This window comes from Saccopteryx bilineata, chromosome 4 (genome assembly GCF_036850765.1).
Source record: "Saccopteryx bilineata isolate mSacBil1 chromosome 4, mSacBil1_pri_phased_curated, whole genome shotgun sequence".
NCBI classification, from domain to species: domain Eukaryota; kingdom Metazoa; phylum Chordata; class Mammalia; order Chiroptera; family Emballonuridae; genus Saccopteryx; species Saccopteryx bilineata.
The window spans coordinates 34,316,013-34,341,416 of NC_089493.1; the positions used below are offsets into that span (position 1 = coordinate 34,316,013).

General features: G+C 36.0%; 1 protein-coding gene across 8 annotated transcripts in view; it reads right to left on the minus strand.

Annotated features, from left to right (window-relative positions):
• The window catches only part of GPHN (gephyrin), a 524,116-nt gene that overhangs the window by 232,825 nt on the left and 265,887 nt on the right, over window positions 1-25,404 (minus strand). For 4 of the 8 annotated variants that reach the window (XM_066272867.1, XM_066272865.1, XM_066272868.1 and 1 more), the window contains 4 exons: window positions 24,826-24,920; window positions 10,538-10,604; window positions 3,590-3,862; window positions 2,193-2,300 (listed from right to left, as the gene is read on the minus strand). In XM_066272867.1, the coding sequence (XP_066128964.1) occupies window positions 2,193-2,300; window positions 3,590-3,862; window positions 10,538-10,604; window positions 24,826-24,920 (543 nt within the window). The remainder of the gene's footprint in view (window positions 1-2,192; window positions 2,301-3,589; window positions 3,863-10,537; window positions 10,605-24,825; window positions 24,921-25,404) is intronic. The other 4 variants (XM_066272872.1, XM_066272871.1, XM_066272870.1 and 1 more) reach the window with 1 other exon arrangement.

Consider the following 25,404-nt stretch of genomic DNA (forward strand, 5'->3'; position numbering starts at 1 on the left):
GTCTGAGCATCAAGCATAGAATTTGGTGTCTAGAAAGAATTTTGTAAATATTAAATCTAAATTTAAAAAATTATAATTTTCCCCTTTATGCATTACAGATGCAAATAAATAACCTCTTATGACTTTACAGGATGATTATTACTTCATCTTATTGATGAGAAACTGAATCTTAAACTTCAAGTAATTTGCCCCAAATAATAAGTGGTACAGTCAGGGCTTATGTCCAGTTTTTCCAATTTTAAGTTGCATAATTTTACATTATTTCACACTGCTTCACCTGCCTCACAATGAGAACCAACTGAGGAAAATTGTGATTTTTGTTTTCCAATAGGTAATTAGACTCTCCCTTTCAAAACTTAATTTATAAATTTTACAGTGGTAAAGCTTGTAAAAATAAACCAAATAGTTCTCAGCGATATTACAAATGACTATTCTCATGTGGGGATCTAAAACACTGACAATAAACCAGGGCATTCAGAACCAGTGAGGCTCAATAATGAAGCTGGTGCCAGATAAGCACTCACAGAGTTAACACAACTTCTTCAGGAGCACCAAGAACATTAAAAACTTTCCTTTTCATGATTTTCTGTTATCTATTTCTTCTTTTTCATTCTTTTATGGATGCTAGGACTAAATAAATAGAACATTATACTCTTTGATATATAACTCTAATTATCATGTCAAAAAAAGCATAAAAATGTAAGTCTACTTACAAAACTGAATTATGTGTCAAAAAGACCATAAACACTACTTACAAAGAATTATTAAATATCAATTAATAAATAAGAAATTCCTGGGCGATGCCATATGAGGACATCCAGTAGGAACACTTAAATAGCAATTCTCAACTAGTTCTGCCAGAGAATGAAATCCTAATAACAACAGAAATCCATTGTGTGTAATAATTAATTTCTCTTCCATGCATCTATGATGGTACTAGTTATGTGTAATCCTTGGGAGAACTAAAAAGAGTCACTAAAATAATTTTCAGTATAATATAAAACTCAGAATATATATAATAACTTAAAAGTTTGGTTATGAATACAAAACTTCTAAATACTTTAGTTTGAAACCGGGATGATTATTATAGTTGTGGTTGTTTTATAAGATGAGAAAACAAAAACAATCCTGCTTCAAGTCTGGTGTAATTTTGAATGTGTATAATTTTTAACAAAGCTATAGCTGGATAATTCACATACTAGTCGTCAACCGAAATTTTTTAATAGTTTTACTAATCAATATTTAAATTTGTACTTGTTCTTTGACTAACCCAAGTTTATTTACAACCATGCAGGGCTTGTTCACTATAAGGGTTAAAGACTTCATTTTGTTAGTATATTTCTAAGAGACTACTGATGCTAGCTCCTCACCAACCCTCCACATACCTCCTTCCCCATATTCTGAGTGCTTGCTCTTCCTAAATTTTAAAGTCAAACTTTACTTTAGTACTTCTTTTCCTTCTAAGCTTATATTCATATTAGAAATTGAGATAGATTTTTCTTTTTCAGTCATGGTCTCAATTTTATCACTGCATAATCAGTTATACTTGTCAGTTTAATCTTGTCTAGCCTGGCATGTTTTGCAAACTATCAGCTAGCCAGTCAGTGACTGAAAGAAGTGATATGTACCCTTAAAAGTCTATATCTGAAGATTAGGAATCTCAGAATTCCTATCAAAACTCAACTCTCTAAATAGTTGTAATGAGAACACAGTGAGAAAAAAGAAAATAAGATGTAAAATCATGAGCAAAAAAACAACAACAAAATAAACAACAACAACTAAGGCTAATACAAATGAAATACTAGCTTGGCCAATCTGTTTAGATTTTAAGACAAAGTGAACTTCTTACACAGATTACTTTAAGTAAGCCAGGTAATTTAGTTGAAGGCATGTGATAAAACTGGTAAAGAAAAAAATTTCTGAACAATGAATTTCTTTGAAGTCATGTAATGAAAGCTCATTGCCACATACCACAAATCTTAATGATATTAGAGTAGTTTAGATACAGAAGAAACTCTTATAAATTCCTTGATGGAATATACTCAGTGGCATTTACACTTTCACAAAAAAACATGGCTGAAGATCCTTCAGAATAAAACACATCTGCCATAATATGTTATAGCCTACCTCCAAGTATAGGAGGTAAGCAATAAACTTGCAAAATCATTAATGCAAAAGCCTCTTTGTCTTACCCGTTCATCTGTACTGCCTGTTGCATGATGGGAATAATTGATGAGACCAGGGATAGGCTGCTCACCGTGTGCCATGATAACAGCAGGACTGGTGTAGAATGGATGCTTCTAATGCACAACACATAACAACTATGAATATAGTGACAAGAAAACATGAAACTACACAAGCAAAATGACTGGAAAGGAAAAAGGGTGAAAACAAATGGAACAATGAAATGTCAAATCAGCTTAGATTTCAAATGCTATAAGCTTTTTTCTTAAGACTAAAATTGATGGTAAATTTTATTCTTTTAATAAAGAATAAAAGAGAAGAACATATATTGACTTTTAAATGTACCTAATTCACCAATTAATTCCATAAAAACAAAATAAAGCAAAACAAAATAAACTTCACACACAACTTAAATGCTTAATAGCAGTAAGTAAGAACTTAATGGATACTTAAATAGATCTGGAGATAAAATCATCTGGTCTTCAGTGAAAGAATCACCTACTGGTTGTCTGAATGGACACTTCAAAAGGACCTCTATGATCTTTGCTAAAGTATATGTTGTCAAAAGACCCTCTCATGCTATCCTCATAGTTAAAAATATCTGGATGATCCATAAAACTTTACAAATTACTTAAGATAGCAATTAGATTTTCAATCTTTATTGGTCTCAATCAATAAACAATCATCATTCTCAGAAGTATGTTACTTTCTGAAGATTATAATCCATACTGGATTATACTAGGTATGGATAATAATGTACGTCATGTTCTATGACTTTAAGATAACTAAATTTACACAAGTACCTTATGGTACTCTACTAACAGAATTTCCCCCAAATAATTGTTAATACTTTGGTACTGTCTTAATAATGTTACCTTATAAATTAAAAATTCAAATACCTTATATCCATTTTCTTTCTATACCACTATGGTAATGTGTGTCAAATTATATTTAAATAACTGCTAAGTTAATTGTTGAAAAGTCTTGTATTAAAAAGATCTTTATTAATCTTTTAACTAATTTCTTGAATTATATAAGGTCTTCTACCTTCAGTTTGCTGTTACTTTTTAAGAATTTGTGAATACTTGATGTTTTGAATATATGAACATTGTGTATTTAGAATGACAACAAAAATGACATCTCCAAAAAGTTCTTCAGTTTAACTTTATTATTGCAGCTATTACTTCACTAGGTAACAGCAGTATGTTTAAGGCCTCAGAACACAGAACAAGCTTTAATGCCTTCAAGGACTCTACATTATGGAGAAAACACAACAATGGAGTGTCACGATTATCCCAGTTCTTTTAAGGATGCACTTATGGAATGATGGGATGGAAAGGGGGATGGAATTAGTGAATTTACCTGTGGGTCCTTTAGATCTTTGGGTCTCTCTCAGCAGGCTTACCTTGGCAGCAATTGCTGCTGCAGTTATATGTGATGAAGAACTGTCTTCTGTTGAAGCAACACCGCTGTCTTTCTTCTCTTCTTCCTCTTCCTCACATTGAACCCCTTTGTCTTCTGTCTGTTTATGGGGGCTAGTTGTGGGAGGAGGGGAAAGAGGAGGTGGTGGGGAGGGTAAATCTTCAAGTTCATCATGCACTTCCTTTATTTTTACAATGGCATCACGTAAAAGGTCAATGGCATGAGGTAGAGCTGGCAGTATGAACTGAAAGCATTCCTGTATGCAAGAGGAAGAAAAAAATGAAAAGAATGCACTCTTATAGGCATATAACATGACAGCAATCAAATTTATTTGTGATTTTTGGATTTGCATGTCTCTCCATCAGTATTAGGAATAAATCAGATTTTAAAGCATTATTATTGTAATATGAAATATTGAGTAAGCATGGCATTATTACAGTCTTCTCTGAAGAACTACAGTACTATATAAGCACATAATACATTTTTTTAAAAACAAAAATTACTATACAACTTTGGGATTTAAAGATACATTATGGAAAAGAAAAAATAGTTTTCACCTTTCAAATTAGAGCAGAGCACTAGAACGAACTGAACTACTACTGAACTACAATGGACTGACTACTTTATTCAGAGATCTAAAGTCCTGACTACCATCATAAAGCATAGCTAGACAATATTAGATTTAAGTTTGTACAGAGCACTGCATTAAAGTAAATATAGTCTGCTCAGCTATAGATTATTAGTAATAATGTATCACCAAAAAGAGAATAGGTGAGAACATTAACATTAGAACACAGGGCTTGAGGTGTCTGGGAAATGTTTGGGCAGAGATCTTTCTCTTTTACATTTAAAGTAACTTACCTTAAAATGTAAGATGTAAAGAAGTATCTTAAATTTATGGAGGGTTACTGGAATATGTGAAAGGGTGCCCAATATTTTGACCTCTCTTTGTATGGCTTAATCACCTTATTGATAAAGACTGTACAGAACAGAATTTAACCTTAGCTGAAGGGAGGTCTGGCCTTCACTCTCAGATTTTGGGAGGTGATCTCTAGTTACTTGGAATGTCATGCCTGATAGAAGTGTCTTTGTTTGCCTGGGGGCTTCAGCTACTTAACAGTCTAAAAATGTGGTTTATTATGAGGGCTTGGGAAAATATCACTTTTGCCTCTGGAATGAACTAGAGAGTAAAAGCATCATTCTTCCCTCTGAAAAAGTCTAGGCTAAATGTCAGCTATGTGGGCAATATGTGATCAAGTCACAATAAAAACTGAATACCATAGACAAAAGTGAGGGTACCGTGCTAGCAATACTCTGTCATATTGTCTCATATTATGGAGAGGAGGTCATGAGAGGATGACCAGAAGTTCCTCATCTGGTATCTCTTAGACTCTTCTCTAGCAGCTTCTTTCTTTGACTGATTTGTGTTCTTTCCCTGTAATACACTATAACTGAGTATAACAACTTTCTCAGTGAGTTCTCTGAATCTTTAATTGAATTATTAGAACTGAGGGTGGTTTAGAAATCCCTTGAATTGCAATTGGTGTCAGAAGTGAGAACAGTCTTGTGAAGTGCTCCAACTTTGTAGTTGGTCAAAATTCTTTACAGTTGGTATCAGAAGTAGGAATTGCTAGAAAGACTCTGATGCATGAAATGTGATCCGGGAGGAGGAAGAAAGAGAGGGTGAGGAATGATGACTCTTTAGATCATGAATGAACCCAGGGTCATCCACAGAATGGAAATGCAACTATGCTGCAATTAGTTATTGAAGAAAAAAGTTAGCAATGGAATTTTGAAATGAAAGATCCAAATCCTAAGGATTTGTGTCACTGGATTCATAAATAAATGCAAAATAACAAGATACAGGTACATATCTAATCTGTTGGTTACTGTTATCTGTGTTAGCTAAAATGAACATAAAGGAGAATGTTGGGGTGGATCCTGAGGCTGAGTCAAGCTGAGATTCTGGCTGGTTTGATATATAGCTGTTAGCCTTAGAGCTGCTTCCAAAAGAAAAAGTTAGGTGAATAAAGTTAGACTGATTTATAAGAGAATAGGGAAAGAGAATGAGAGATACAAGGGACTTGTCCTAGCAGGGTGGAAAGTGAGAATATCATGCTAAGTAAAATAAATTGGGTGAAAAATGTTAAGAACCATATTATTTCACTTATATGTGAGATATAAAACTGAAAGCAACAAATGAACAAACAAAACAAACAAGATCTCATGGACACAGACAACACCATGGTGATTACCAGAGGAAAGGGTAGTGGTGGGGTTGGTAGAGGACAAAGGGGGTCCCTTATGTGGTGACAGAAGAAGATTTGACTATGGGTGATGTGCATATAATGCAATATACAGATGTTTCATAGAATTGTACACTTTAAGTCTATATTACCTTATTAATCAATGCCATCTCAATAAATTTAATTAAAAAAGAGTAAATAAAGTGAGCACTGATGGGGGCAAAACAAAGGTATTAATGTAGCACCGTGTGGGCCCTGGCCGGTCGGCCTAGCGTGCGGAGGACCCGGGTTCGATTCTGGCCAGGGCACACAGGAGAAGCGCCCATTTGCTTCTCCACCCCTCCGCCGCGCTTTCCCTCTCTGTCTCTCTCTTCCCCTCCCGCAGCCGAGGCTCCGTTGGAGCAAAGATGGCCCGGGCGCTGGGGATGGCTCTGTGGCCTCTGCTCCAGGCGCTAAAGTGGCTCTGGTCGCAACATGGCGACGCCCAGGATGGACAGAGCATCGCCCCCTGGTGGGCAGAGCGTCGCCCCTGGTGGGCGTGCCGGGTGGATCCCGGTCGGGCGCATGCGGGAGTCTGTCTGGCTGTCTCTCCCTGTTTCCAGCTTCAGAAAAATGAAAAAAAAATAAAATAAAATGTAGCACCGTGTGGGTTGAGTAAACCGATGGGAGCACGTGCTGGTCTCCTGATAGGCGTGTCTTTGTTTTCCTGGTGACTATGGCTACTGGACAGTGTAACAAGGTGGTTTAATATGCGGGCTCTGGGTCCTAAAATAAACCTCTATTGAAGGGTCCTAGACAAATTTTTTGATTTACCTTAGTTTAGAAATACTTAAAAAGCTAGAAGGCAAAGGATGACGTAAGAAACCTCACCTTGAGTCACATACAGTGATGGTCCAGTAAGCTAATCAAGATAAAGCCTGAAAAAGGAGTCTGGATTCCTTGGCCCTGTGCAGGCCCAGAAAGCCAAAGCCACAGGCACATAAATGGGTAAAATGGTCAGGGAATGGAGAAAAGATTTTGGGGGAACTTCTTGACATGGGAATCCCATGTACTGTGATTCTAAAACCTGTTGAAGTCCTAATTGGGGGATACTATTAGATTGAGACAATATAGCAACAGGAATAAAAATAAAATGTTTGTACAATGAACTTTTAAATGAAGTGGTGAGTCTCCTTTACCTAAATGTATTATGGAAATGGCTATTGTGTTTGACTGCACAATTCTTCCCCTACCTAGTATTATAATACAGAAGGCATGTAAATCCACTTTTCTGCCAATATAGACTGGATATGCTAAGTGGGAATCAATAAGATTGTTTGAACCCACACAGGTTATTAATTTGCTCTACAATAGCCTTGTGTGGAATATAAACTCGGACTTACGGCGAAATCCTGTGAGTGCCACCTAGCAACAACTGCTGGAATTCTGGGCTAGAAAATTTTTATTTGAGAAGACAATTACTAGCTTGTTACTGAAATTTAATTGAGAATTCCTTTATTACTAAAGAACATAATATAATCTCGAAATGTGAAATATCCATAATGTCTTAGGCAATGTTAGAGAAATGCTCTAATGGGGAAGGCAATGTCCAGGAGAGTTCCATAATAAAATGGAAATGGTGGATACAGGATCATGCTACCAGGAGAATGCAAGGAGGTACTCACGAGCAGGTAGCCTCTTTTCACCTAGGGCCGACTTCGGAACCACCTGAGGAGCTGCTGGATCCTATGGCCACTTGGGCCACTTGGGCGGTGCCCTATAAACAGCTTTCTATTGATCAACAAAGAGCTGCTTGGTTTATGGATGGCAATTCCAAGGTGAAGGGAGACATCCTGTTTGGAAGGCCGCCATTCTGATTGAAGAAGGTAAAAACATATCAGCTCGATGGGCTGAAATGTGTGATGTTTGGTCCTATGTTGGGGTTTTTATTGACTCATGGAAAGTGTCTAATGGCCTGGCCATATGGTCCGGCAGAAGGACTATGGAAAACCGTTCTACTAAAGGGATTCTTATATGGGACATGGCCCTATAGAAATATCTCTGGGAAAGCAAGGGGTATATTAAAGTAGGATATGTTAATGTCCATCAAAAGAACCCCCTTCCAGAACTGAAAACTGATTGGGACTGGTGAGCAGATATCAGTGTGCTTCTTGATATGGCCACCTGGGCCCATAAGAGTGAACATTAGGGGGAGGCAGAGATGAGATGATGTAGATACATTCCTCTTGTACCTCTGAGACATAAAATGTCAAAAAGAACTGTTCTGTCAGCTAACAAGAGAGACAGAGATGGCGGAAGGCCATGCAGCAGATTCCATGGGGGAAGGTCCTGCACATTGCTGGCAAGTCTGCCTGATGACAATAATCCCTGGAGGCTACAAATCAGTCCTAACAGGAATAGACACTTACTCTAGACTGGGCTTTGCTTACCCAGTGGTAGGTACAATTTCTCAGCATAGTATAAAGGACCAGAACAGAAGACATTACATCAATGACCATCATACCAAGAAATACACTTTCACCTACAGAGCAATGATTTGACAGAAAATTGGAACATTTATTGTCTCAAAGGGGAGGAGATAAAGACTTGAAGGGCTGGCTTACACACCTTCATTGGTGTGTGATCGCACTCAACATGAGGGAGCAAGGGACAGTCCCCACCAGACAGATTCCTCTAATGTTCTGGGGAAGAGAGGGTTAGGGGAGGATGCTGTTATGACAGACTTTTTACTTTAAGATTATACTTTTTTCCCCCTATGTCACCTTGATTTTTTTTTTCCTACCAGATGCAATGGTCCTAGGACCAGGGCTGCAACTGTGAGTGCTTACTACTTCTGTATGTAAATAATCCTACCTTACATACATGGAAATGAACTGGGTGGGAGGCACTTGCTAAACAAGTATTACTAATGGTAATCTGGAGTGCAGAGTGGTCAAACCAAGTGTTTCATTCAAAGATTTTTCAAAGGAAAAGTTTGGGTATAACCAGTGAGAAGAAATGGTAGCTAAAGGTAAATGAATGAATAAATGGCTTATGCAACAAGGTATATTCAATACTATATTGTGCATCAAAAGAAGTTTAGAACAAGAGATGATATTGCTTCTTAGCTCTGTTCTAACAGTTGCCAGAAAGGGAAAAGTCATATGTGTTGTTGAGACTACTGTTTTTGGAACATGAAGAACCTTAAACCTGAGTAGTGTCATTCTGGGAGGTATTTTTGTCATATGATATGATGATACCAGCCTAACTTTAATGTGCATGTAGGAATTCAGTTATGTGCCAGTATCTTCTGACTTATTTTTCATATTACATCTACTTCTATACTGTAATATGTTATAATATTGGCAGTTTAGTACAATTATAAAACTGATATTGATGGTTACATGGGCTAGGAAAGTGAGTTAAAAGTCTACTCAAAATGTAATACCAATGGAACATGACTAGCCTGAACAAGAGAGTCAATAGTTTAACATGAATGTATCATAGACTATAAATAGATCAAGGTGGAAAATCAGTAAATTAGTACAAAAATATGAAAATGGCTAGAGAGGATGGATTAGCTGTTTCTCTAAAACTGTCCTAATCCCACATTGGCTTCTCTAAATTTTAGGCATAGCCACACTTGTACTATTTTTGTATCTATAATAAAAGTGCTAGACACATACAATTATTTTGCTATAAGATAGCCTTGGCTAAAGGCCAAGGGGTAGCTTCTTGTCTAATAAGGAATTAACCTATGCCTGACCAGGCAGTGGTGCAGTGGATAGAGTGCTGGACTGGGACATGAAGGACCCAGGTTCGAGACCCCGAGGTCGCTAGCTTGAGCGTGGGCTCATCTGGTTTGAGCAAGGCTCACTAGCTTGAGCAAGGGGTCACTCAGTCTGCTGTAGCACTCCCAGTCAAGGCACATATGAGAAAGCAACCAATGAACAACTAAGGTGCTGCAACAAAGAACTGATGCTTCTCATCTCTCTCCCTGTCTGTCTGTCCCTATCTGTCTCTCTCTCTGTCTCTGTCACACACAAAAAAAGAATTAACCTTATTCAAAGAGAATCTGGTTTTTGATCTCAGAAACAGAGAAGTAATAGGAGTGTCTTTGCCCTGCAGTCTTGGACCATCACAGTCTAACAGTGTGATTTAGTATTATGGGGGTTTGGGACAATGTGGTATCTATTGGTTTTGTCTCTGGAAAGTGATAGATATTAAAGGTGTCAGCCACACCTCCAGGCAGGGCAAGGGACTAACGGTCAGCCAAATGAGCAGTATGTGATGAGCCCCAGTAAAAACCTTGGACACCAAAAGATTGGAGCTTCCCTGATTGGCAGTACTCTCTATGATGTTACACACTGATGCCAGGAGATTAATGCATTCATGACTCCACAGGAACAGAATAACACAAGCTCCCATTTGGTAACTCTCCTCTACTTTAAAGTACTTCTTCCCTTGATTGATTTTACTATGTATCCTTTCCCTACAATAATCCATAACCATGAGTATACCATCTTTCAGTAAATTCTGTGAATCGTTTTATCGAATTATTGAAACAGAGTGGTTTTGGAAGTGCAATGAATTGCAACTAGTATCAGAAGTGAGGGTATCTTATGGAGTGCTCCAACTTTTTGGTGGGCTCTCACAGATGGCCAAAACATTGTACACTAAATCATATAATTCTCAAAGTTTCTTACCTGAGATCCTTTCTTGCTACCTGGCAAGTTAATTATGAGAGTTTTCCCTCTAATTCCACATACAGGCCTAAAAGGAAAGAGAAAATGGATGAATACTAAATAGCAATGAAAGGTTAATACATTCAACAACAAAGACCAATCACTGTATTTTACATGTGAGATTCACCAATTGCTATACAAATTGGGAAATCTGGCTGAAGTTTTTTACAATAATGGTTAATGTGGTAGATGGGTAACATTCACTGAGCATAGAACCAGAATAAATTAAACCCACTTTAAAGAAATTATGATAATCTTCTTTCCCTAACTTCAGGTTCTTCATATCTCATACAGTTGTAAGACTGCAACAAGACAGTGTGTTAAAAATGCCTAGCATAATATTTATGTTCAAAAGTTTAACACATAAGGCACTCAAGAGCTTGAGACATCTGAGCTGTTATCAAGGAGATAAAAATATTTTCCCTCAATATATTTGAACTTTTTTTGTCCAAAAATTAAATCAGATTTTAACGGTTAAAAATTAACCTTGAGATGTACTTTTGCATCTATACAATGTTCAGAGTCATTGCAAAGAGTACTTTATTTTACCTTTATATATTCCTTTTTAGTTAACCCTTTGAGTAGTATGGACATTTATGTACGTCCTTGTGCCCCTTGACCATCTAGAGTACAATCGTACAAAAATTTTTATTTTAAAAATGTGGGCCCTGGCCAGTTGGCTTAGCAGTAGAGCAACAGCCCATCATGTGGAAGTCCCGGGTTTGATTCCCGGCCAGGGCACACAGGAGAAGCGCCCATCTGCTTCTCCACCCTTCCCTATCTCCTTCCTCTCTATCTCTCTTTTCCCTTCCCGCAGCCAAGGCTCCACTGGAGCAAAGCTAGCCCGGGTGCTGAGGACTGCTCCGTGGCCTCCGCCTCTGGCACTAGAATGGCTCCAGCAGCAACAGAGCAATGCCCCAGATGGGCAGAGCATTGCCCCCTGGTGGGCAGGTTGGGTGGATCCTGGTTGGCGCATGTGGGAGTGTGTCTGACTGCCTTCCCGCTTCTAACTTTGGAAAAATACAAAAAAAAATGTGTAAGGCTACATTAAAAAAGGGCAAATGTATGTTCTTTTTGTTTCTATAAATTGGTTATCAAACAAACATGATTTTAAGTTAAGAAAACTGTAACTGGAACAAATTTCATTTTTTGAAAAAAACTCACTCCTGGGGGGTCAGTGAGCAGGAAAAAAACTCACTACTCAAAGGGTTAATACAGTATTTTATTAACACTGTCTCATTTAATAATTTCAAAAAACCCCGTAAGTACCATAGTTTTAGCATATTTCAGCACTTATTAAACAACTAAAGATCTGCATTATGGAATAAATGCAAACCAGTTCCTTGCAGTTTATAAATTTAATACAGAACATTAAAGATGTAAACAAAGAATTACAAGACAATACAAAATGACACAAATTAGCATAAAATATCATGAATTCAAAATATAAAGAGTAAAATTCTATGTGAGAGTTTAAGGCAAGTCTTTATGTAAGAGGTAACATTTGAGTGATTTTATAAAGGAAAATATTTCAACAGTTATAAAAGGGTGAATAAAGGCAAACAAAAGAGAGGACCATTTAGGTAGAAGGGAAAAACAAGTAAAAGTACAGAGGCAAAAAAAGCATCAAGTGCATTTTGGGTATATTAAATCTCTCATCTAGTAAAAGCACACTGTACTAAGAAGATTAATGTGAAGATGTTGCAGTCTAATAACTTAGTAGTTTCCAAAGTGTGCTCTCTGTATCAGCAACATATGCAACATTCAGTATTCTGTTAGCAATGTAAAAATCCCCCAAACTGTCCCTCTCCTCTTCTCACTGTTCTTCATCTACTCAGAAATAATGGGTGTGAAATCCAGCACTTAGTTTCTTACCAAACACTAGTTCATTTTAGTCCATGGTTAAGCTTCAGAACTACTATACTAGATTGTCCTTGTATTTTGAGAGTACCATTTCCTATCAATTATAATCTTGGCTTAGTTACAGAACCTCTTTGATGCTTAGTTTTCAAAATATGAGTTGTGTAAGGACTAATAAAATCAAATTACATAAGAATTAGACACTGGGAGTCATGTATTAATTATAAAGAGCTAGCATATATTCTGAAGAAATTGAGAACCACGGACAGATTCTGTTTAATATTTTCAAGTACTAATTCAGGAATAATAGTCTAAAATAAACTGAAAGGGAATAATGCAAGATATAAAGAAAATAATGTCTGGTAAGAGAAAACACTAAATATAAGTTAAATTTTTGGTTCATTTTCTATGATGTATGTGTTTCAGTACTGTGATACCTTGACATATGAGCACTTTAAATCACGAGCAATTTGAGATGAGCAGTCACTTGTGGGATTTTCTGCTTTAAGTCACGAGTGGATATTTGAATCATGAGTGTTGGGCAAATGAGTGTAAAATTTGTGTATTTTGAGTTTTCTCACTTTTATTGTTAAAAATGGCACTGGGAAGCCACGTGTGTGCTTGCCCTCAGAGCAGGGCAGTTGATTGAAAATTGCAGATTACCTTCCTGCTTTGGAAGGGAATTATTATGGTAATGTTTGCTGGAGGAGAGATTTTGTTGCCAGAAAAGTTTTTAAAAGGAGACGAGAAGGAGGAAGGGAAGAAGCCATGATGGCAGAGTAAAGCAGAGAGGATGTAGAGTGCTGAATGAGGAACCAAGATGGCAGCGAAAGAGAGAGAAGCCAAGATGGCAGGTGCTGAAGGAGAAGCCAGTTTGTGCAGAGAGCAGAAGGGAGAAGGTCTCCAGATGGGGAACCAGAGGTGACTGAGACTGGTGGGGGCCTTTGATTCTAGGAAAAACCAGAGAAGATTCTCCTGGTTGTGGAACTGGAGAATGTGTAAGTGGCTTTGGGAGCCCTGTGTGTATTTACTCATTGGCTGGTACGAGTCTTGAATAAAGGAATGACCCACCATTTTTTAGCTCCACTGTTTCTTTACCATCTGCCCGAATCTAATGGGAGCCTGCATGTGTATGGTCATGACAGCCACAACTACTGGCCATACATTTGGCGTAGTTTGAGGCAGGATTTGGATCAGATAGGTATGGAGCTGCCACCACCCTTGAGAGATGGGGTAGAGGAGTGGTTGTTGTTATGGTTCCCCATGGCGGTCATTTTGGGGACCATGGGCTGGCTGATTTTTACAGCCTTGCAAGAGGAAACTGAGAGCTCTGTGCAAGAGGCTGCCTGAGACCTGCAAACCGAGGAGCGGAAGGAGTTGGAATGGCCATGGGAGAAAGATGCAGATCCTGGAACTGGAGCAAGCACTGGAGAAGGAGGCTGACTGGGTTTGCAAGTTGCATCTGGAAATGGAGCAGTCTCTGGAGAAGGAATTACAGGTTCATGAGTTGCAGTTTGCCCTGGAAGTTGTGGAGAGCTGGCAGCCACAGGAGCCTAAGCTGCAGCCATGCCAGCAGAGTGGCTCTGAGTTGGCAGGAACAGGTGTTTCCAGCTCCTCTTCTGAGGATGAGGAGACTGGGACTGAAGTTGCCATCTGAAGACTCCAGAAGGTAAAAGCCCATCAGCAAAGAGTACCTACTAAGCCCCTGGTAGATTTGCTACAATTATGGGACATAAGGGTGGATGGCAGCATGCTCTCTGGAGCAGAGGTGGAAATGTTGGCCACCATTACCACGTGCTCCCCATGGGGCAGCATCTTAAGAGCTGCCAGGACGGCAGGGATGAGTGCGGAGGCCTGAGGCCCCATGGGCGTGAACTGACTCATGGTCTGTGACCAGAGGGGACACCAGCTCCCTTGTTGGATGAACATGCCGCTTTTGGACAATATGAGAGACCCTGATGGAGGGGGGAGCAGGTCTGGTTGAAATTCTACGACTTATGCTGTTGCTGTAATTTGTTTGTGTGCTGTACCTAATTCCTTGCACAGGAATGCCTGTGGTATGAATTGCAAAGTGAGAAAAAGGGGTGGAACGTTGGGCAAATGAGTTTGTAAAAGTTGTGTTTTTTGAGTTTGCTCACTTTTATTGTTAAAAATGGCTCTGGGCAGCTGTCTGTGAAATTGCTAATTACCTTCCTGCTTGGGAAGGGCTATTGTTATGCTAATGTCTCCTCCCCCTCCACCAGCATCTTCACCTGACCTTGAAGGTAAATACACTTCATAAACCAGTTTATTTCTTTACATTCTCTCTTATTATATATTTATATATGTATTTGTTATTTATAAAGTATATTTTCTTATTTAAAAGCATATAAAAAAATTTGTGTGCTTTCTGGGGGCTGGAATGGATTAATTGCACTCCCATTAATTTTAAATGGGGAAATTTGATTTGATACACGAGCAAGTTGAGTCATGAGCTCAGTGATGAAACTAATGAAAATCGTGTGTCAAGGTACCACTGTATCTCATAAGAACCTTATTTTTTTCTAGTGTTAGGCTACTTCCTTTTCTATTGTTTCTTTTTCTTTTCTTTTTTTTTGGGGGGGGCGTAAGGCAGAATGTGACTTGTTCTTTTGCTACTAATGATATTGCAGTGAGATTGTAAGGACTTTTAAATAACAACATCTAACTAATGCTTGCTGTATGTCACATACTTTTTTTTTTTTTGTATTTTTCTGAAGTTGGAAACGGGGAGAGATAGACAGACTCCCGCATGCGCCCGACTGGGATCCACCCGGCACGCCCACCAGGGGGCGGCGCTCTGCCCACCAGGGGGTGACGCTCTGCCCCTCCGAGGCGTAGCTCTGTTGCGACCAGAGCCACTCTAGCGCCTGGGGCAGAGGCCAAGGAGCCATCCCCAGCGCCCGGGCCATCTTTGCTCCAATGGAGCCTTGGCTGCGGGAGGGGAAGAGAGAGGCAGAGAGGAAGGAGAGGGGGAGGGGTGGAGAAGCAGATGGGCGCTTCTCCTGTGTGCCCTGGCCAGGAATCGAACCCGGGACCTCTGCACGCCAGGCCGACGCTCTACCACTGAGCCAACTGGCCAGGGCCTGTATGTCACATACTTTAAAGATATTTTTATATTACTCATAAGAACCCCATGAGGTAAAGATTGTATATTACCTTCAGTTTTTATATGTATATATAAATTACTGTTGCCTTTGACAGCTATGACTTGTCTTTTAGTTTTGATTTTTAGATATTTCTACACCTGATATAGAAGATAAAATTATTATTTTGTCAGCACTATTGTTAGAATACAAACATATTATTTAATGAAGGTCCCCTGTTAGATTAGCTATTATCAACAAGACGGGTAATAGCAAATGTTGGAGAGGCTGCAGAGAAAAGGGAACTCTTATCCACTGTTGATGGGACTGTAAAGTAGTACAACCATTATGGAGGAAAGTATGGTGGTTCCTCAAAAAACTGAAAATAGAACTACCTTATGACCCAGCAATCCCTCTACTGGGTATATACCCCAAAACCTCAGAAACATGGATATGTAAAGACACATGTAGCCCCATGTTCATTGCAGCAGTGTTCACAGTGGCCAAGACATGGAAACAACCAAAAAGCCCTTCAATAGAAGACTGGATAAAGAAGATGTGGCACATATACACTATGGAATACTACTTGGCCATAAGAAATGATGACTTTGGATCATTTACAACAAAATGGTGGGATCTTGATAACATTATATAGAGTGAAATAAGTAAATCAGAAAAAAACAAGAACTACATGATTCCATACATTGGTGGAACATAAAAACGAGACTAAGAGACATGGACAAGAGTGTGGTGGTTACCAGGGGTGGGGGGAGGGAGGACGCGGGAGGGAAGGAGGGAGAGGGTTAGGGGGAGGGGGAGGGGCACAAAGAAAACTAGATAGAGGGTGACGGAGGACAATCTGACTTTGGGTGATGGGTATGCAACATAATTGAATGACAAGATAACCTAGACATGTTTTCTTTGAATATATGTACCCTGATTTATTAATGTCACTCCATTAACATTAAAAAAATTTATTTAAATAAAAAAATAATAATGAAGGTTTGAGATAATTTTTTTGAATTTGTCTATAAAATAAATCTTGGAAATTAAAAAGGAAACAGAAATAAGAATATTTCCTTTGAAAAAAGATTCTATTTTTTCTTCTTCAAACATAAAATTAGAAGAAGTATAAACAACCAAATACATCCAATATTAAATGGTAATGTAAAAGTAGTTTCTTTTTTAAATAAAGAATATATTTAAAAATCAGGTCAATTTAGCTAGTGCACAAGCCAGAATTATTGATTGAGTTGTCACTAATTTCAATATAACTTATCTAGTGAAGACCTATCATGGACAAAAACCAAAAACAAAACAAAAAATCTGAACCTATTTGCCAATTAACTGTGGAATAATTAAACTTATTTTTGTTATTTTAAAACATCTTCAAACTATATAAAGTATGTTTAGCAGAGTGAATTCATTCACTCACTTAATAAATATTTATTGAGTATTTACCATATGCAAAGCAGTGTTAGGTAATGGGGCTATACCAGTGAGTAAACTGTCTGGCTTTAGGGGAGTTTACAGATTTACAGAAAAATATCAGTAAGTGTTAAGATAGTTAAGCAAGTGCTACAGGTACAGTAAAAGCTATGGCAACAATAGAAAGGTCATTTAGTCTTTGGTGAGGAAGGTTAAGTGAGGGTGGTTAGGGAAGGCTTCTAGAAGGAAGCAAAATCTAAATTGCTACCTGAAGAACAGGTATATAGAAGTAGAGTGAGAAGAACATTGCAGGAAGAGGACATGTTATGGTCCAAGGACCAGGAAACTAGCAGGAAAACCTGATGTGTGAGGTAATAAAAATGAGAATGGGTAGATGGAATGGAATAAATGTCTGTGTCCTCCCAAAAGTCATATGTTAGTTAAACTCCTAACACCCAATTTGATTATATTAGGAGGTAAGGCTTTGCGGAGGTAATTATGTAGTGATGATGAAGCCTTCATGAATGGGATTAGTGCCCTTATAAAAGGGACTTGAGGAAGCGTGTGCTCTCTCTCTCTCTCTCTCTCTCTTTCTCCCCTACCCTTCACCATGTGAAAATACAACATGAAGTCAGCAGTCTACAACCTGGAAGAGGGCTCTAACCAGAACCTGAGCATACTGTACCGTACTCTTGGCCTCCAGAACTGTGAGAAGCAAATTTCAGTTGTTTCTAAGCCACCCAGTCTACAGTACTTTGTCAAAATGGCTCAAATTAAGACAGTGGAATATGCTGCTAAAAAGACAGTGGTAACGACTTATACGGGTCTTGAAAAGTAATCTTATAGAATTCAGCCTTTAGCCATAGAAAAATGAGATTCCCCTAAAGTTTTAAACAGATAACTTACTGATGTTTGCATTTTCAAAAGATTTTTCTGGGCTGAAATGTGAAAATTAAAAGGCGCAAGAAAGGAAGCTAAGAAGCCAGCTAAAAGAACACTGTACCAATATGAGAGGTGAATTTAGAAAGACTGCGGTGGTGATAAAGAAAAAGGTCAAAGGGATTAAGAAGTACATATTGCCAGTCATAAAAATAGTCGTGGGGATGTAAGGTACAGCATAGGGAACATAGTTAATAATATCGTAAAAACTATGTATGGTGCCAGATGGGTACATGACTTACTAGAGTGATAATTTCATAAGGTATATAAATAGTTAATCAATAAATTGTACACCTGAAACTAACATATTATTGTATGTCAACTATAAATGAAAAAAAATTATATTAAAAAAGAAAAACAGACAGGTTATAGAGTTCTTTAGGTATATTCTGACTTATAGAGAGTAATCTTAATTTTTTGGGGGTGAGCATTGAAAAAATACTTTTTTGAAATTTAAATACATAAAGAATAATATTTTAAAAATGGGACACACTGGATGAAAACTGGCCCTAGTCCAGTTTTATGTCAGAATTTTGATGTTCTATGTTGTATTTGATCAAAGCAGACATAAAAATTTTTGTGTCCCTTAAAAGGAAATTTTAAAGTATTTAATTCATAAAAAATTATAATGCATGTATGAAATATAGACAATAACAATAAAACATTTACCTGTATACCTACAATCTAGGTTAAGAAACACACTATTATATCTTATAAGACTGTTGTCTGAATTGCCTTGATCTCAAGTCTTTTTCTCCTAGGAGAATTATTTTCTAGAATTTTAAAATAATTACCTTATTTTTATAATAATTTAATCAAAATATAATTTATATACTATACAATTTACCTATTTAGAGTTCACAATTCAATGTTTTTTATCAGTTTATTCTCAGTTATGAAACCACCACCACAATTTTAGAACATTTTTATCACCTTTCCAAAAAAATTCCATACCCATGAGTACAGTAAGTCCCTGAGTTACAGACACCCGACTTCTGTACAAAATGTACTTATGAATGAAGCGCCATAAGGGCTTTGGTAATCAACTGCAGTTGGACATCAGTGAAAATGATATCATAGAGCTACTTGACTTCCATGGCAAAGAACTACCAGGTGAAGACCCTATGAAACTAGAGCAGGAGATGACAGCATTTAGGGAAGAAAGCACAGACCTAGAGACTCTGGAACCAAAAAAATTTTCTACAAAAGAGTTAGTTGATGCTTTTCATTTCATAGAAGCAGGAATGGCAAAGTCAGAGGAGCAAGATTCTGATACAGAGAGGTTAACCAAAGCTTACTGCACAGTTACACAAGGCCTGAGATGCTACAGGGTCACTTAAGATGAGAAATAGAAAAGCTCTGTACAAACCTCCCTTGATACTACTTCAAGAAACTGACTCCAGCAGCAGAATCAAACCTGACATTCTAACACCAGTTCCATCCTCTCCAACAAGCCCATCATCTTCTGCATCATACAAGATTGTTTAAGGTTGTATTTGAAAATGTTTAAGCATTTAAATGCACAGAAAGGTAAAAATACTATGTTAAGACAAACATCTAAGTTGCATTTAATAGGTAAAAGTACTTGTTTCAACTTACATATTGATACAAATTCAATTTAAGAACAAATCTACAGAACCTATCTTGTTCATAATCCAGGGAGTGCCTGTAAGTCCACATTTTCTCCCAAACCCTCCCTGTAGGCAACCACTTATCTACTTTCTGTTTCTGTAGATTTACATATTGTGTGAGATCACATATGTTGCTTTTGGTGACTTGCTTTGAACTTTCACATAGCAAAATGTTTTCAAGGTTCTATGTTGGAACATGTATCAGTTCTTTGTTGACTTAATTAAAAACTTTTGCAATTTATCTAAATATATTGTTCAGTTTAGCCTGTTTTTGAAATCAATACATATGTAATCATAATTTCATATATTGTTATATGACTTGGTTTTTTCACTTAACATTGGGTTTGTGAGATTCCTCCAAGCTGATGTACATAGATAGCTATTGTTCATTTTCACTGCTATAAAATATTCTATTGTACAACTATACCATAATTTATTATCAGGTCTTCTGTTGATGGATATTTTTTTCCTTTTCTTGCTATTACAAAAAAATACATCTAGTCACATTCTTTTACATTTCTCTTGATACATGTGTGCAAAGCTTTCTCTAAGGCAAAGTTCTTCAATTTGCAGGTCAAAACCAATGAGTAGGGCAGCAAACTGACTTAAATAGTAATAAGTAGCATCCAAAAAAGAGAAAAGAACAGAAAATATGAGAATGCCTTCCTTGTAAGGATAAATATTATTTTCCAAAAATTTTGTACCTTCAGCATACATCTGTGGGCATGTGTTTATACATATGTATATATACATACCTACATACATAGAGAAATACACATACATTTATGTATGAGTACTGGATTACAATGTCGAGTATACTTCTTACTGTTGCTCATGATCAAAAAAGTGAAAGCACTGTTTTGGAGTATATAGCTTGACTCATAGGAATAAGCAGATATGCAGCATTGCTATTTAAAAACAAATTGTTTTACATAGGGTCTAAACCAATTTACACTCCCACGAATAGTACTGCTACCTATTCTGACAAGGCTTGATGTCAGCAGTTTTTTTTTAATGTCTTTTGGATGAACGACTGATAGATAAGTGATAAAGCTACTACAATAAGATGTTAGTGGTAGAATTTAGGTCTTTTAACTTCTTTTCACAATATTTTGTAACTTTCAGTGTACAAATTTTTTACCTCCTTGATCAAGTTAGTAACTACAAATTTTATTATTTTTAATGCTATTGTTAATAGAATATCTAATAAGTTTGTATATGTGTGTGTCTGTAATCTTTAGGGTTTTCTACATAGAAGAACTTGTCAAACAGAGAGAAAATTGGAAAGAGACTTTGCATTGGCATGAGGGAGCATGATGCAGTGTGTAGAGGGTGTTATTTTGAGTGTGATACTTGAAACCATTTCAACACAATACATTAAAATAAAAATTAAATAAAAACAGAGGCAGATTTATTTCTTCCTTCCCATTGCCTAATGCCCTGGCTACGACTTCCAATAATATTTTTAATAAAAGAGGCAAAAATGAGCATCCTGGTCTTATTCCTGCTCTAGAGGAAGAGTTTTCAGTCTTTCACCATGGAGTATGATATCAGCTGTGTGTGTGAGTTTTTTTTTTCTAATTCAAGGCCTTGCCTTTATTATATTAAGATAGTTTCCTTCTATTTACAGCTCATTAAGTGTTATTAACATCAATGCATGCTGAATGTTGTCAAATTATTTTTCTGTATTAATTGCGATGTTCAAAGTGGTTTTTTTTATCCTTTATTTTGTTACTGTGGTATATTACACTAATTGTCTTCCAGTATGATGAATTATCCTTGCATTCTAGAAATAAATCCGACTTGATCATGGTGCATAATTCTTCTAACATGTTGTTCAATTTTGGTTTGCTAGCGTATTGTTGAATATTTTAGCATCCATTTCATGGTTTTCTTGTATTTTTTTTTTCCTTTGTCTGTTTTGGTATTGGTAGTGCTGGGTTCATCAAATTAGTTAAGAAGTGTTCCTTTCTCTTCAATTTTTGGGAAGAGTCTGAGAAGGACTGGTGTCCACTTTCTAATGTTTGGTGGAATTATTTAATGAAGCCATTTGATACAGCTATTATATTTGTAGGTAGGCTTTTGATTACTGGTTCAATCTCCTTACTAGTTATAGATCTATTTGGATTTTCTACTTCTTTGTGATTCAATTTATTAGGCTTTGTGTTTGTAGAAATTTGTATATTTCATCTAGGTTATCCAATTTACTGCCAAATAAAAATATAATACTGTTCAAAGTATTCTTTTATAGTAATTTTTAGTTCTGCAGAAATGGTAGTAATGTCCCTATGTTCACTTCTGAGTATATTAATCTTAGTTATATTTCTTTTTTTCTTAATCAATATAGCGAAGTTTGTCAATTTGTTGAAAGTTTGTCAATTTGTTGATGTTCTTGAAGAACCAATATTTGGTTTAGCTAATTTTATCTATATTGTATCTCTTTTATTTATTTATGCTTTAATTTCTATTATTTTCTTCCTCCTGTTAGATTTGAGTTTCCTTTGTTTTTCTCTTTTCCAGTTCCTTAAGTCGTACTGTTAGGTGTTGTTTTGAGATCTTCCTTCTTAAATCTAAGCATTTACAGCCCTAAATTTCTTTATTAGCATTGCTTTCCCTGAATCACTGAAGTTCTGGTAGAAATCATAAAGCTAGAAAATAGTGGTATAACAGTTTTTATTTTAACATGGTGAAAGAAATGAAAAACAAACAAACAACCGGTCAATCTAGAAATCTATATCTAGTGAAAATACCCTTCAGGAATGAAGGCAAAATAAAGGTGTCTTCAGATGAAGGAAATCTATTGGAAGGTGTTTTCAGCAGATTTGTCTAAGAACTAGAACTCTCAAACAATAAAACTCAATGATAATACTTAACACAAATAAGAATTATTATAAATCAATTGTTGTTCTAAGCACTTTAAATGGACTCCTCACTTATTCCAAGAAGACTGATACTATTAACATCCTCATTATACAGATAAGACAACAAAAAAGATGTTCAGTAGCTATAAGTAACAGAGCCAGAACAGAGCCTAAGCCAACCATGGGCCTTCAGAGATGATGCTCTTAAACATTACTTGATACTATCTTACAATTTACTTGTACAGAAAAACTACAGTATATTAAGTAATCAAGTAGATAAAAATGAATTGAAAAAGATTTAGTGATTTTAAAAGTTCTCTTTATTTAATTCTGCTCTCTAGAGATAAAAACAGGAATGCTAGGCATTGACTTGATATATTACTTTACCTTGAAAAAGTTCTATTAAAAACTAGAGTGAAATATTGATTTCTCAATAGCAACCATAACGATAACAATTTTTTGAGTACTTAGTATATGTTAAAAGTTATTTTAGGGGTTGAGGATGTAAAAATGAATATGATAAAGCTCTTGTTCTTAAGGATTTTATACAAATTAGGTAGTATAGGCATGTAAGTAAATAATTACAATATAGCATGTATTATAATAGAAGCAAGTACAAAGAAAAAAGTATATACAAAGTAAAAATGCTATAAAAAGGAAGCATTGATCTAATCATGGCTATTTTAAAAATGGAAATTTTAAGAAAGGCTTTAAAAAACACAAAAAATAAATATTCTATGATTCCTTTTTCTATATCTCATGTAGACTATTATGTTTCAAATCTGTGAAAACTCTCAGTTAAGTCAGCAATGGAAGTCAACAATGAACAGAAAGAAAAGTCAGAAGAATCTGTTACCCTGCTGTATTATGTTTTAATTTTTAAAGCCTTTAGTATAAAGATGATGAGCTTATATAAAGTACTTAGAATCAACTCCTGCTGATTAATTTTCCACTTACTCAGCTTTCCAATACTCAGTAATTATGTGGACTTGAAAAGTAGAAGAGGAATTAATCCATAAAAAAATCTTTCAATAAGACAAAAAGTAATATATCTATACTGGATCAAGAAAGCTATAGTCCATTTAACAGTTGCAAAGAACAAGTTCTAAAGGTTAATTGTGGAATAAGACTAGGCCTTATTTCTTTTTCCATTCTTAGTATCCTTAATGGTTAACATGGCAAATATAGTGTTACTGTGTTTGCTAAATTAAATTTTTATTATAAAAGAATTAACAAGAATGAAGTTTAATTCTTTCTTGACTATATTCTTTGTATGCCAAGAAAGAGTTCTTCTATGTTCAAAGATCAGTACACTTAATTCCATAGAGAAAAGGGATAAAATGTGACCCTTGACCTCATTTGTGTAGGTAATATAAATGAGGGTTAAAAAAAACAAAAAAAAATGAGAAGTTCCTTAAAGACCAGCATGTACTTTTAAATTTAAAAGCTCTCTCACTATACTTTAATTCTATTTTTGCTCCTTACTAAAATAAAATATTATAATATAGTACATGTGACAGCAAAGGGAATATAGTATCTAATGACCTATTCACATTTCCTTGTAGCTATGACTCAAGTGGCTGCCATTAAACTTAGTCCAAGTAACAGAAAGGGCATTATAACTCATATTCCTTGCATTAAATGAGTATATTTATTTCTGTATTAATATTGCACATAGGATCAATAAATGGTTATAAAAATAATTGCAAAAAACTTAAATTACAAAGTTGCTATGTATTTTTAGGTTGCTTTGAGATCAAATGTGTATTTAGTCAAATGATTAAATCAACAGATTCTCAGTAAGTTGATATTCCTGCTTTTAAATAATACATGCTATCCCTATTAAAGGGGATTTTAATGTAAGAGTTACTAAAATAATAACAAATAAATAACTAAACCATCAGACTGAGAATGGATGTCAACATCTATGACTACAAAGATATAGTTTTAAATATACTACTACTACTACTACAATAACATACTATCAGTATATTAATTGTGCTTTTCTTCATGACAACATGTCAATATGTCTAATTAAAAATTGGAATAAAAGTTCCTAACTTGTGAGAACTTCTTTTAAAAAACTCTATTGTTGAGTTTTATTAAATTAGTATTTGATGACAACTAATGAATGCTAGATACAAAAAATAATTTTACATTTAAATAAACTGGACTCTCCTCTGGGTTAAGATTGACAACTGTAAGAAGTAATATAATATTTTCTAAAGCTTTAAATATAATATAGAAAAAATAAAAGAAACAAATGGCTAAGATTTAATGGGACAGGATACTAAGACTTTTAATTCTGGGGAACAAATGGGGCAAACTTAAGTGTTAGAACTCAACTTTTTGGGGTGTATCAGTCTGTTGTAGTGACTAGTTGCATGGAATTAATTTTATTTGTAACACACTGGTTACTTTCTTACCTAGAGAGCATGCCCAGAGGTGTAACATTAAGTGATCCCATCAGCATTGCCAGGGCCATCCCTGGTGCTTCCCGTTCTATTACTTCTTTTGTGGCCTGTAATTAAAGATTAAATAGCAGACTGAGTGAAATTAGCCAAAAAGAAGGAATGCAGAGAAGTAAAATTAACTTCAAAATAATTATAAACCATCTTTTCTATAAAACATACTTTGTAATTCCCCAAACATTTTTAAGGTATCAAGACTAAGTTCTTGGGGACTACTCAATAAAAGCAGAGGACCAGAACATCTGGGAAACTTTTATATTATTAGCTGGTGTCTCTTATCTCTTATAATTTAGAAGTATTTGATAAAAGCCTTATCTCACCTAATGACCTATATTTCAAAAGGAAGTCTTAGATTGCTGTTATTACACTTCAGATTTTCATAGGGTAAGAAATCTGGGTGGTTTTCTTTTCTTTTTTTTACTCTTGAAATAATTAGCTCCTGGAAACCTGAGATCATTTTGTATCTTCCTTAGCTTTATAATTTTATGGCATAATTAAAAGGGACTCAAGAATTTACTAGTCAACTTTCCCATG